Source organism: Lytechinus pictus, chromosome 11 (assembly GCF_037042905.1).
Source record: "Lytechinus pictus isolate F3 Inbred chromosome 11, Lp3.0, whole genome shotgun sequence".
NCBI lineage: Eukaryota > Metazoa > Echinodermata > Echinoidea > Temnopleuroida > Toxopneustidae > Lytechinus > Lytechinus pictus.
The window spans coordinates 21908735-21923870 of record NC_087255.1 but is presented as its reverse complement, the minus strand read 5'-3'; the positions used below and the strand labels follow the sequence as shown (position 1 = coordinate 21923870).

At 36.3% G+C, this 15136-nt stretch overlaps 1 protein-coding gene across 1 annotated transcript in view; it reads left to right on the top strand.

Annotated features, from left to right (window-relative positions):
- Positions 1-203: 203 nt before the first annotated feature.
- The window catches only part of LOC129271967 (uncharacterized), an 85611-nt gene continuing 70678 nt past the window's right edge, over positions 204-15136 (top strand). Inside the window, exons 1-10 of the mRNA XM_064107017.1 lie at positions 204-362; positions 1249-1458; positions 2797-2997; positions 4154-4306; positions 6707-6844; positions 10166-10372; positions 10838-11038; positions 11986-12144; positions 12734-12871; positions 13778-13987. Of these exons, the coding sequence (XP_063963087.1) occupies positions 299-362; positions 1249-1458; positions 2797-2997; positions 4154-4306; positions 6707-6844; positions 10166-10372; positions 10838-11038; positions 11986-12144; positions 12734-12871; positions 13778-13987 (1681 nt within the window). The 5' untranslated portion in view covers positions 204-298. The remainder of the gene's footprint in view (positions 363-1248; positions 1459-2796; positions 2998-4153; positions 4307-6706; positions 6845-10165; positions 10373-10837; positions 11039-11985; positions 12145-12733; positions 12872-13777; positions 13988-15136) is intronic.

Sequence of the window (15136 nt, the reverse complement as noted above, 5' to 3'; positions counted from 1 at the left end):
TATACCTTCAAATGATGAAGGCGTTATAAATCGAGATATCACATGTATTAATTGGATTTGTTATCAGTAAGGTGCGGTATAATATCTTCGTGCCCTTTGGTCCGAGGGTTAAGCTTTGAAGCTGAAATCTTGCTCATTACTAGCCCGAAACAGGCTAGTTTGCTATTAACTTTAGCGTGAATTGATATTACAATTCCCTATACACCGTGGCATTGCACGACAATGTCGTTATCTTAGTACTTGGACATAATTCATGTTGGTGTTTTAATGATTTGTTTTTGTTGGATCATGATTTACCATGGATGAATGTATTAAATTAATTTTCTTGGCTCTTTTCGGCACATTTGCTTTAACTCGTGGAGGTAAGTACGTAATTAATAGGGTTTGTATCAGTGTTGCGCTGCGGTATTTCGAATGTATGAGAACGATTTAATATTGTTGTTTTATTTACACGAGGTATTATCCATTTCTAAACATACAAAACACATAATAAGAATCATGTAAAACTTGTAAACAGATACATTGTTAAGTCGTGATTGAGTACGACTTTTGAAAGAAATATATTACAATGAAGTTAAGCTGATCAGGAATATGACATTCAAACAAATCAATTGAATTAAAAAAATTTTTTTCATTTTCACGCGGTGTCCATATTTGTTTTGACGATTTATTTTTCATTTCAAACGTTATGCGCTGCTATATAAAAAACAACTTTATGATGAACACATCTGGCTTAGAATCATGAGATATGGGAAAATACAATAAATTGTCTTTGTATCTTTTAGGTAGACCAAACAGGTTTACACAATTCTTCTAGTTTCTGCCTCATAATGATTGCGTATTACTTGACAGCAAACTTTGAATAATTCTGTTCAAAATACAACTCTCTTTCCTTTTACCTGTTTTTCTTCCAAACTTTTTTTTCTTTTCTTTAGCTGAAAATTATGAAATGACATAAATTCGTTATCAATCAATCAATCAAATATTTCTACGTACACGATGTAACAGTCACACAATAAAAAAAAACTATAAATGCTTATTTTCACATGTATTGTGTATACTTTTGACAGTAGGTTTTGCGGGGGGGGGTTACTAATTTGTTGTGAATTGTTATTGTGTTATTCAAATGAGAAATCTGAATCTTCACTTTTAATATGTTTTTTATTTCTTCTATTTTTTATTCCATTTTTATATTTTATATAATCTTAATTGTTGACTAATGACCATCCTAATCTCTTTTTTATTCAGATTGTCCTGATAATTACTTCGAAGGTCCAAACGGAAATTGTTATTCATACCAATACTCGCCATCGTCCTTCGGGTCTTACTGGGATAATGCTCGTTCGCTTTGTTCGCGCACAAATAATTCTGACCTTATCATTCTGGACGACGAGGCCGAGTACAATTGGTTTGTCAATCTAACATCCACCGTCGCTCCAAACTCATCATGGTGGTTAGGTACGTTTAAGAAATCTTAAGCAGAATCATGGACTTGTCGTAAGTGGTGATTCACAGGGGCGGATCCAGGATTTTCCAAAGGGGGAGGGGGCAAATTTTTCGGAGGAAAATTTTGACAACCCCCCCCCCAAAAAAAAAAAGGTTTTCAACCACAAATTAAGGATATTTCGTACCCGAAAAAATTTGACAAGTAAAAAAAAAAAAAAAAAAAAAAAAGAAGGTCTTCACCTCTGCTTTAATGGCATTTTTACATTACAAATTTTTAATTTTGCTTCTCAAAAGGGGGGGGGGCACGTGCCCCCCCCCCTGGATCCCCGCCTGGTTATTCACATTACTGACCCTTTTACCGTAACTTTATACATGCTTTATGAGTGTAATGACATACTATTAAACAGATCTGTAATTATTGTCATCGCCTCATGTCATGCATGTGTTACAGGCGTTTCCAATCACAAGTTGTGTTTTGATATGAACCGCTCCTACTGTAAACAGATCTGGGCACCGTTGCACAAAAAAAGTTACCATTATATTAACGTAGCCATCCTATGGTAACTGCCATGGTAACAGTGCTCAACATCCATTCAGAATCAAGGATTTTAGGGAAATTGCCATTGGATAGCAAAGTTACCATAACAGTAACTTTATGCAACGGGGCCCAAATATTTCTTTTTTTTTTATGACAAACTGATTTTTGTTTAATTCGTGTCGAAAAAAATGATAGTGCGTGGAGAATCAATGAATAAATGAATGATCATGGTCCTCATTTGTAACGATTGTTATCACATTTTATCACTACCATATATCATCATTGCATTTTTATTATGTGTTTCACTGTCCTATTATTGTCCTCATTGGAAGCGTCATCACCGTGCCATCGTCATCACAATTTTGTAAACATTTAATTGTAGTAGGTTTGTACTCTCTAAATTCCTTAGAGTGGAAAGTAAATATATAGATTGCGATCAGGGACCAATCCAAAGTTGGATTGGAGTTTTCAATCTAATCGATGTAGAATTCAGCCTTATTCGATTTGAAATTTCGATCCAATTTTTTATTCGTCCCTGACCACAGTCGATTAGATTATGCTTTCAATCTACGGAATTTGGAGAGTATCGATATTACCCACTGGCAACTGTAGACCATTGTTTTTTTGTTTTTGTTTTGTTTGTCATCGATTTGTTTTTTTCTGTAAAACTGAAATGTATGTTGAAATTGATAAAGAAATTAGTAAAATGAGACCAAACCAATATCATAATGATCGTCGTCATCGTCACCTTTGTCATTGTCGTCGCTCTTGTTCTCTTATCGTAAAATCGTATTTCCCACATTTTCTGACAGGATATCATGATAGCTCAGTCGAAGGGGATTGGAGATGGGTCGATTGTGGAGAAACTACTGACTGGCATCGCACCCTGTGGTCCCCTGGTTACCCTGGCAACGATAGAAACGATTGTGGAGTGCTCTTGCCTAGTGGAGAGATTGATGACGTCGTATGTGACGTCCCTGTCAACTATTTCTTATGCGAAATCAGCCCTAAAGGTCATAAATATTCAAATATTAATCGACTATGTTGTCATTAATCTATTGTGTTTTATTCATTAAAAAAAATCAAACATGGCTACTAGATTTTTGGGTGAATTATTACCTAGATTAGTTTAACATATTTAAGTTTACTTTCTTATAAAAATATACGAGGTACTCGAATTCTTTTCAAGTGAACATTAGCACAGGCGCGGCAAGACACGGGGGCAGTGGACTTCATCCCCCTTTTTAAGAAGACATAGGAAAACAAACAAGAGACGAGAAAAGGGGAAGAAAAGCAAGTAAAGGGGGGGGGGGAAGAAAAACGAAGAATAATTAATTTACATTCTCTTAAAATCAGTAAAAAAAATTACATGTCCAGTATAATATTATGTTATGGAGACAATTATTTTTCTACTTCCTTTCAAATTCAACCTACGGTATACTCAGAACAATTCAAATGATGCATGGCAGAATATTCTCCATCATCTATTTAGCTTGATTCAAAAGAAGTTTGTGTATGTTTAACCTTCCAGCTTAAATATCAAACCAAATATCTTCCTCCTTTAAATGTAGGTTAACATGGGCCTATATAAAACTTTCAATGGAATCAAAATCTCAGGAATAATCAAGCAGTCAACTTAAATATCAATACAAAAAGACGTCTCGTGGTCACACCATTGTCATCAAAGCCCAATAAAGTAATCTGTGCTTTTTCAAACAACATAGATAATAAGGCAATTCTAACTACATTCGCAAACATAATTCAATGTTCAAAGTATGATTACGGCTAGATTACAGTGGCTCAGTTTTTATTGCAAACCACTCATAATTTTGAAAATCGATGTGGTACCGGATTTAATGAGCTCAATCTTGTATCAATCATGGAGATGATGCTGACAATATAATGATGATAATAATAATAATAATAACAATAATTATAGTAATAATGATAATAGTAATAATAATACTGACAAAATTTGTAATAATGATAAAAGAATGATAGTAACAACAAAATAAGAAAAAAACATTATTCATGATCATCCTCATCATCACTACTATCAATTAATATCGAATTATATATTACGGTTTTACTGCACTTATCTATTTTGCTTCTTGTATAATATTGTATAAAGTTTTATAAACTAACACATGCAATAAATTCTTCTTTCAGGTTTTTCAGCAGACGAAGCTCGTCCAACCAATCTAACTGCCGAAACAACATCCACTCTCACTGTCTCCCTAAAATGGGATGTCTCCCCATTCAACTGTGATGTTTTTGGATATAGAGTAAAAATTACCGATGGACAGAGGGGGACTACTCAAGGTGAAAGTTGCTATATTTATGATATTTGTAGACTTTATTTCTTTTTACACAAGATAACTATTGTTGGTTAGTGCCATGGGCGGTTTTTTTTTCTGCGCGAGCTGGTAAATATATTATATTGTTATAAGTAGTATTGTTGTTGCTGCGTTTGTTTTTGCTTTTTTAATTATTATTATTATCGCCATTATTTTTTATTATTATTGTTATTATTATTATTACCATCATCCTTCTTCTTCTTCTTTTTTCTTCTTCTTCTTCTCCTTTTCCTCTTCCTCTTCCTCTTCCTTCTTCCAAACTGCATGCATCGCTGGTGTTGTTCTTGTTGCGGTTGGTGGTTGGTTCGGTTGCTACATGCTAGTGATAAAGATAATTCTCTTTAGTGGTGACAGTCATCATTACCGTAGCCATTTGACCACTACAACAGTGGACTTGAGTTGGCATCATAGCACTGGCGTAAATCCGTGTTGATGGGTGGGGGGATGACTGAAATATTTTGGCATTTTTTTGCAATCATGTTTTTAGATATGCAAGGAATTGTCATTGATATGTCCACAGTGGCGTACCGTGGGTCACGGCATTGGGGAGGGGGGCACCAGTAAAATATTTGAATCACTAAGTGAGTGCGCGAAGCGCGCTAAGTTGCCAGTTATACTGACCTAATAGAGAGATTTTAAGGACAATGTCATTAAACGGATATGTATCTCACTGATCAAATAATGCGAGCGCGAAGCGCGAGCTGAAATTTTTTATATTCACACCTAAAAAGGGACAATATAATCAAATTTGTGTAATCATGATAGGTACCTGTCTCGCTAAACAATGCGCGCGCGAAGCGCGAGCTGAAAACTTAGATAATTCAGACCTGAAGTGGGGCATTCTAAGGTTTCTTTGTAGGAATTAACTAGGACCATACGTATTTCATTAACCAAATGATGCGAGCGCGAAGCGCGAGCTGAAAATGTTTGATATTCAGATCAGAAGGGACATTTTAAGGACTGATTTTAGGAATTCATGAAAAGCAGACATATCTCACCAATCCACTAGTGCGAACGTAATTACGGACAGGAAATGTTTCATATATAAGAAGACCTTAACATGGGACAATCACTTTTGAGTCATGAAAAAGAAGCATATGTCACTACATAAAACAATGATAACTCAAGTGCTAGGAAATATATTTGGTTTATATTGACTTGAAAACGGGATGTTTTAGTACAACAGGATTATATATCTCGTTAAACAGACAATGCGAGCACCAGGAACAATAAAAAAAGACGTAGGCCCTGGGCAAATTATGTTTCATAAAGTTGTAATGTAACATAACATAATTATAATATAATATAACATTATAATGAATATTTTCTTCTTTCCCATTACGTTTCTCTTCCTTTCTCCCTTTTTTCTCCTTTCCCCCTTTCCCCGTTTTTTTTGTGTCAGCCGATGGGGGGGGGGGGAGGGGATGTGCCCCCCATGCCCCCCGTAGTTACGCCACTGTATGTCCATATGGCAAATACCCCTCCAATATTATTATCTTTTTTTAACCCATGATGGTTTAATGGTTTTATTAGAGATTACATTCAAAAATTTTTGACATTCCATCTTAATCCCTTCCCAAAGACCCCAACATTGATGAATTGGAAGAAACAGGGGTTTCTCTTCAATGTTATAATAAGGACATAAGTATTTCGTTTGGAAATGGTGAAATGGCTCTTTATTTGCATTTTATGATTCAATAATATTGTTTTATTTGTTAAGCGGTATTTTAGGAAGAATTTTCACCAATAAAACAATTATCTCTTTCGATTTTTTTTTCATTTCTTTCGTAAAAAAGTGGGGGGATGTTTGTACAGGCCATCCCCCCCTCCTCGAAAAGTGGGGGGGATATATCCCCCCCATCCCCCCGGGATTTACGCCAGTGCATCATAGAGTGGTTCTAATGGCTTGTAACGATTTGTGTGTGTGTTTGTGGAAGTAATGGTGTAGTGATGCAGTAGGCCTAATTAAAATAAGAATACGAATATCTGAAACAAGCCATTTCGAAAAGGACATGCACTTTTGATGGAAAATTAAATTATTTTTAACTACATGAATTCTGCACCTTTGCCTATGCCTGTATTGTCCAAGTTCTTTGGAGAGTTGTTATATCTAAATAGCAATTTTCCATCATATACGCCTTTGCAAAACCTTGCGGCGGATATATTATTCATGGTAATGAATGTGATGTTGTATGCATTTCGTCCTTTTAATGAAGACTGATTGAAAGTAAAATTAATTTTAAATCCATAGCTTAAATTAAACTTATTTGATGTTTTTTTAACATCGACCTTCGCGTTATTTACATTATGATTATGTTTTTGATTGATATTGGACTAAATCATAATGCATTATTTATTGGCACAGAGACGGTGTACGGAGGTAATACTGACGAGTTATTGATATCTTTGGACCGTGTCAAGACAGAGTATTCTTTTACTTTAACTACCTGGACTATTTTGAATGGTGAACTGGACATGATTGGCCCAGTAACTGCCTCAACAGGTAGGTAGCTGAGATAGGTAGTCACAGGGTGGCGCTACGGGGGCAGGAAGGTAACCGCCGGCCGCCGCCGGCCTTTCTTTCAAGTAGTGAGGGGGTGGAAGAAAAGGGAAGAAAGGGGGATCGAAGGGGAGATATAAGAAAAAAAATCAAAATAGAGGACTTAGAACTCCGTATTACCCCTGTAATTCCACTGAGAGAAAAATTAGATCGCCCTGCCCCCCCCCCTGCGGGCCCCCAATGCCGTTTGCCTTATTTCTATTATTCCATTTTATTGGAATAAAATTCGCTTTATTCGCTTTATTTTGATATTTTGTAGATGACTTGTTTCAAGCTCGTCTCCGTCCGTCTCCATTATTGTATATACATGTACTTTTGATCGGAAGCTAAATTTAGGGACTTGCCTTTATACAAGCTTTGTTAATTTATCTTCAATACTATTTTGTTAATAAACAATGTCATTGAACTGTCTGTATTATTTTGAATATACATGGTTACTTTGAATTATATTTTATTCTGTTGAACGAAAATAAATAAATCTAAATCTATTTTTTTTTTTATAAAATAGATTCAAATGTGATTTTATCCTTTATTACTTATCAATTTTTTTAAGATTGTATTTATTTATATAATTCCCTTTTCTTGGGGGTGATAAATCATTCATAACTGAATTTCGACAATTTTCAATTTTTGAAAATTAAAAATACGAAAAAAATTATGAAAACATGAAAATATATAGTATGCACGTGGCATTCCATAGACCGGCATGATTCACGAAATTCGGAAGTCGGACGATCGGCGTTGAAATGACCGGTGTGCCCTTTCTCGGTTTAAAGTCAACTCGGTTGATAATCCTTCATTATTTTATACAGTAGGCATACAGTATCTTAAATTCGATTCATTGTGTGCATGATACTAATATTTTCTTGTAAAATGCCGAGTATTGTATGATATTTAATTTAGATACTTTTAAAGGACGTAGAATTGAACGAGTGGGACCGAAATCAGTATTGTATGTATGGCAGGACAAGTTCACGACTGTGCATTGCGCATGTGCGTGAACTCGTTACCTGATTTGCTGAAAGTTTTTGGGAAGTACTAAAATTAAAGAGTCAAGGGCCTGGGCCGGGGGTCTGGGAACGATTTTTAAAGAGGAATGCTGGCTTGATATTTAAAAAGTTTCACAAGCCACCCCCCTCCAAAAAAAAATCACTTAGAAGAGTTAGTTGAATATCAAGACAAACAGAAAAATAGCCCCACTTCTTCCGCCAGTCAAAAATAGTTCCAAATCATTGATATATCTTCCCAATTTGGGCAAAGGAAGTTCAGTAGTTACCATTTCTAGAATCAGTGTTAGATTTTGAATCATATTCATACACTTTTTTTCAATCGGCAATATCAAATTGAAAAAATTCGAATGGGGTTGGGTCGAATGAATATCTTTAGCCCTCCTGGTGTAATTAGGCTCATGGCACCTCAATCAAGTTGAAACCAACGAACGTAGAGGGCAGCAACACACATCAGTGTTGCTATTAGGAAGGTCCACTCGGTACGCGCATACAATTGAAGTATGCGCACAATTTGGTAGGCATGCCAACGAAGCCACGAACTGACACAATACACTCGGGGATTACTAGCAAAATAAAGACAAACTAAACGATTCTGACAACACTAGATTCAATAATAGAAAAATAAAAATATTTCAACAGTTAAATAATGATATACCTTATTTAAAAAAAAAAATTTAAATTAAATTATTGTCTTAATCTTTTTTAATCTTCAGTAAATAGGATGAATTCTGTCATCAACTAAACCAATCTCCTAATTTCACCCCGATTTTGCCGAGCTCATTTTGTGACCGCTCTTAAGCTCTGCCCCTCACTCAGAGAACCATTATAGTAGATTGTAGAGTTGATTTTTTTTTTCATTTCCTCATTTTCAACATTTTTGTTATAAAAGTGTTTACATCAAATATCATGTATAAAAATATGAAACATTTATATCTGTATTTTTCCTAAAATATTAAGTGGTGATGACTATGATTTTATGACGTTGCATATCAAATATTAAAACAAAGATATGTGAGGTTGATACATTTTTCATCTAAATTTCGCTGCACCACATCAATGCACCTACACAATCCAGCGCCATGGTGGTTTGACCGAGCATGCATGCACGGCGCGGCTGGCGTCCCGGTAGGTTTGGCCGGTTTACCGGATGGTGGTATCTAAAATTCTGCATGCATGCTTTCATAAATTGGTGTAAAATTATAGCATGAAAATACTACCTGTGACGCAGACCTTCGCCCCTTGATAGTTCATAAGTCGATACCCTTCAGAATATAAATGGCTCGATACTAAACCGAATAGTTTCGGTCTAATGTTAGGTCTAACGATGGCCAGGTCTAGGGCTTGGTTTTGGCTTTGCTTGTGTAGTGGCCGTATTCGATCTCTGCCTGATGGATTGCAAAAAGCTGGGTCGGATTTGTGGATATTACATACTGTATACATATTTTTATGCTCTAATCTATACTATAAGTGAAAATTGAGATTCTAACCTTGAATATTTATCGTTGTTCAACTGCCTTAGTGCCACACCAGTGACAGACCAAGTCCATATCCTTCGAGTCCAAGTCAAGCTTGGTCGATTCGCGTCGAGTATGCGGCCAGCACTGTTGTTTGCGCAGTATACGCGCACATACCCATATGTGACTGGGAAAGTTTTGGCGCTGTCAGGACAGAAGATCAAGGTGTTGGCTCTGGTGTTGGCTGGTGTAGTTGTGGTAGGGGCAGCGAAATAAAGCAGAAGAACGGTAAATACAAGGTTATCAGACTATGCATTTTTATTGATATGCAAACTACAAAAATCATGATTACCTTTTGTCTTACTTTTTTAGAAAAAATACATTAAAATCATTAAAATAATATTTAACGTTCTTTATTGAAGTTCTCAAAATCCATGAAAAATATTAAAATTGAACAAACGAAAAAAAAATCAACTCTACAATCTGCCCCAATGGTTCTCTGAGTGAGGGGCGGAGCTTAGAGTGGTCACAAAATCTGAGCGGAGTGGACCTTCCTAAAAGCAATACTGCAAAGTGTTGCTGCCCTCTACGTTCGTTGGTTGAAACTAAGGCAGAACATGGCATGCTGCATGCAGAATGAAGGTGATTTATTTTTAGGTCAGAAAAAAAAACAAGCCAAGGCAGTTTTTTTTTAGGGGATCTAAAATGATATTCATTTCATTTGGTTGGAAATATCAAAGTTTACCAAACAAGTAGGTCTAATACTGCATTTGTCAATTCTTATATATCACACTTCACAGGTTCTTGCCCTGTTGATTTTGAGGAAAGCCCTGGTGGAAGATGTTATCAGTTCAGAGTTCTGACCTATGGAGAGTGGTGGATGGCAGGGAGGAGGTCATGTGATGACACAGAGGATGGTGACCTTGTCATCATCAATAACGAGGAAGAATGGAACTTCATCATGAACAGGACCTCTGAGATATATCCAGATGGAAAATGGTGGATTGGTAAAGTGCTTCGATATTCATGAAATGAAACAGAAGGTCACATTCAATATAATGGTATAGGTAACATTCCCAAGTAATATTAATATACATCTACTTCATTTAGATACATGAGCGGTCTATAGGCATACTTGTTGCCAATACCATAATATTGAATGTGAATTGACATAAATATAGTTGTTCTTGTTTTTTCTGCATTTGTTGATACATAAGGTTAGGCATTTTGTAGAATTACAACAGAAATACTCTCACTGCCCTTTTTTTTTGCAGAGTAACAAAACATTATAATTACATAAAAGCGTCACAATTCAAATTTTAATTAACTTCAAGATCTTTTATCAAAAGAAATTTTCAATTGTGAGTAGCTCAGAGCCTCATGCACTTCCTTACAACCAAAGGTTCCATTGAAACCTGTCACTTGCCAACTCCTCCACTTCACTGTTTGTTTTTTTACTTTTGTTTATTCAGGATTATCTGACCTAACCTCTGAAGGTGACTGGCGATGGGTGGATTGTACGGAGTCAAACAACTGGCAGGATAATCTATGGGCACCCGGCTATCCCTCTTCTGAAAATTTCCAAGATTGTGCCATCTTGCATCCGAATGGAACCATTCAAGATGGTGGTTGCGATCTACGCCTTAACACAATCTGTGAGATATCTCCAAAAGGTAATAGTGCGAAGTTCTTTGAATGTGTTACAGAATACTTCTAGTAAAGATTAGGGGCAGATCCATGATTTTCCAAAAAGGGGGAGGGGGGCATTTTATACAGGAAAAAAATTAACAAGCCCCCGAAACAAGGTCTTCACTCCCAATTAATGGTGATTTATGTCAGGAAAAAAAACCTTGCGAATGCATGACACATTCCCCTAAAAATAGTTTGTGTCTCTCAAGGGGGAGGGGCACGAGCCGAATGTGCCCCTACCTGGATCTGCCACTGGTTGAGGACATCCTTTACAACAGAACAATGTGGCTGCTAATGTTTGGTTGATGTTTAATTCTGAACTGTGCTAGGTCAAGTAAACGTAACACTTGGCATGTCATCAAAATGTCATTGGCTTTTCTACCCCGCCCTCATGCAAAGAAATCATGGTGACTTTGCCATATGATAAATACCATGGTAACAGGACATAGCAACTAATCGACATTTTGTTGTAATTACCATGATGGCAAAGTCACCATAATTGCAATTCTTTATGAAACAGGCCCCTGACTTATATTATCCTAATTGGTCAAGCCCCAGTTATATTTCTGAATTTTTACAAAGCAAAGTCCACACCCACACACCCACAATATCTGCTCAGTTCTAATGTACTTTTCCTCTTTAAACCCCACCATTGAACCAAAGAATACTTAGGAGATCAAGCAATGACCTGCGCAGCCCCCAAACCGTTAAATTACTTGTGAGTGAGAACTTCTCAATTGATAAGAAGATCACTAAAAATCAGACTAAAATACCAATCTTTTTAGTTAATTTCTTAAAAATCTATTTTTCCTTTCATTTTTATTTTGTTTTGCAAGCGTTTGCAGCACTTACAGTACAGAAGAAAACATGCACATAGTTTTGGGGCTATATAAATCAGTATATTATTATTGTTAATTATTATTATTATTAGAGTTTGATGAGGATACAGTGATGGTGGACGATCTGATGATCACTGGATCTTCGACTACCAGCCTCGAAGTCACATGGTCTCTTCCTCAGTATGGTTGCAGTGTAGTGGGATACCGTATCTATTATTCTATGGAAGACAGCATGGACGGAAGAAAATTTAGTGAGTCTTCTTTTAACCTTCAATATATGGAAATGAAATCTGCCAAACGATTTTTCAGGAAAATATAAAATTACAGAGTAATGAGCAATTGAAGATCAGAAAACTTACTAAGAATATGCCCATCCATATAATATAGTGTGGTCCCACATATTGTTTCCTTTGTAAGCTACACAGGAGAAGCATGTGGTAATGAAATGAATATAATTTCAAGCTAGCCTGAATTATTTTGATTAAACTTTGTTGTTTTAAATAAGCATTCAGGAATATGATAAACAGGGGTTGCTTAATTCCAACCATTTGCTATTGAAATTAGATTACTGTTTTGAACAGTGGACTCCTGAATGAAATAGTGAACTCAACCATGGCTACCGGCGTCAATTTGGCGCACTGTGACAAAAGCGTGCTTCAGCATTGGACATTTTTTGTTATACACAGCATTTAAGCATGTACAGGAAATCTGCATAAACCATGGGTTCAACCGATATTTTCAAAACCACCTTTGTGAATTCGGGCCTCCCTGTCTTTATCTCTGTATCCCTGCCTGTGTGTCTCTCTCCCATTCTTAATATTTTTCTTTCGTGGGCTATAGTGTATGTATCGGGAGGTGACATCACACATACCGTCATACAAGATCTACGAGCCAACACAACATACAACGTCACTGTAGCTGTCTACATCAATAAGGATTATGAACTTAGTGAATCTCCAGCTGTAGAGGGCTCAACAAGTAAGATTATTCTATTCCTTTTCTTATTCAAACCCATTTCTTTGAATATAAGCATGAAACTCATATTCACAGTAACCCTATTTTTATTAGGCTTTTCAGCCTTGAAATCCTTAAAATGCATGATCAGTGCAAAATTCTGAACTGATGTTACAACACATGTAAAAGGTTTCACTGAGTAGTGTGTTTTTCTTTTAGAAATTGTTTTGTATTGTATCATATTACATTATAGAAATGAGATGCATATATTTCTATTTGTATTACCTTTTTCATTTGAATTGGATATTCAGATGCCAAAACTTTTTTTAAAAACATGAAGGCTCTTATTTTCCAACCTTGTAATTTAAGAATAAAATATCAAAATTGAATTGTTTAATTTATGCTTATGTTTTAGAATTTTATTATGATCAATAGTTTCCATTATCTTTGTAAATGAATTCCTGGTTCTTTTCCTTTTAGATGACATTGTGCAATTACTAAATGAGTTGTGACTCAGTGACCCCTGGTCCAATTTTCATACACTTGGTATTGAAAATGCACATGACTTGAAGTAAACTAACTCGTCCTAAGTCATATTACAGCTTTAAAATCTTAGACCCGTACTATAAAGTCCAGTTTAACTTAGACCACAGTCTAACGTTTTGTTAAAATTTTGGGGAGCCAAGAAATCTAAAATTTTGTTTATTTATTATGTTTACTCTTTTGTTTCCTTTTGTTTTCATGATACAAAAAATATTTCAGTTAATATTCCCAGACAGTTATGAATGATTGAGTGTCAAATGAGCTAATAAATTGAACATGTAAGCATAAAGAGTTGTGCCACGATTGGCTATCCATAGTTAAATCACAACTTTAAACCTTAGTTCATATCAGAATACGAGCCTTACACATCTGTCTCTATGCATCCAGTGCCTTGCCCAGCAAACTACGAAGAGGGGCCCAATGGTCACTGCTACTGGTTTTCTGTGACCCCATATGGTTATATGTGGTATTGGGGTCGACAGGACTGTGCTGAAGAGACTGATTCGGACCTTGTCATTGTCAGCGACGAGGAGGAGCTCGACTTCCTTCGTAGTCGTGTAGCTGAGCTGTCTGGAGATGATAGGGACTGGTGGATTGGTGAGTGATAAATTTGAATTAATTATGTTTGATTTTATGTTATTTATGACATTTTTAGCCATAAAAAAACTTTTTACCTGGTTCCCATCTATTTTGCTAATAGGATAATGGATTGCATGGACTAAGGTGTTGAATTATTGTTTTAGTGGCCCAAACATAGAGTAGTGAAGGTGTGCCGTGTCAGATTGGTCTAAGGCGCCTGACTATGCGTGGAAAGTCCCAGCCGCGACACCTATGCCGTGAGCAAGGCATTATAATTGACAATGCTCTTTTATCCTGCATTCAAATAAATGGAAATGCTATACGCATTGTTGCTACCCGGGGGGGCCACTTGCATTGACGAGTGGATACCATGCGCGACCAAAAAAACACGTAAAAAGGATGTCTTTTTCAAGATAGGGCACGTTATGTACGTAACGTGATAAGGGTGTCAAAAACACAAAAATATTGAAAAAAGGGTATCTATTTTGCTCGGAAAAATATATGTGTTTAGGATCAAATATGCGGGGATGATAAAATAAATCAAAATGTTTTATTAAGGATGTCCTTTTTGCCCCAACACTACGTGTTTAGAGTCCGATTTGTGCGAGGTGTGGAAGGTGCGGGGCCGTACTAAACCATAATAGTGTGTAAAGGTAAACCGACGACCGACGGACCCGTGACAACAATGAAACATCGCTGTACTTGTTTAGGGGTTCATTTCAGGGAATACTTGCCAAGGGTATCATTTTGTTTCCAATACTTGTTAAGGGGTGCATTTTCAGAATATGGAAAATACATCGCTGTACTTGTTTAGTGGCTCAATTCTGGGAATACTTGCCAATAGTATTTGTTTCCAATACTTGTTAAGGGTATAGTTTCACACGCCAATACTTGTTAAGGGGTGCATTTTCAGAAAATGGAAAATACGTGTTTAGGGTGCTTTTCGAGACCCCATGGTCGCGCATGGTATCCACTCGTCAATGGAAGTGGCCCCCCCCCCCGGGTGTTGCTATTAACTCGGTGTGCACTTGTTTTTAAAAAAAAGGGGAAAAAAGTGTGTGTGTGTGTGTGCAGTGCTTTGTAACCAAAAGGAGAAGGCGATATACATCAAATGACTATTGGATTAGATTAATTGTATCTCCCTGAAACAAAGTAACTTCTTTTTAC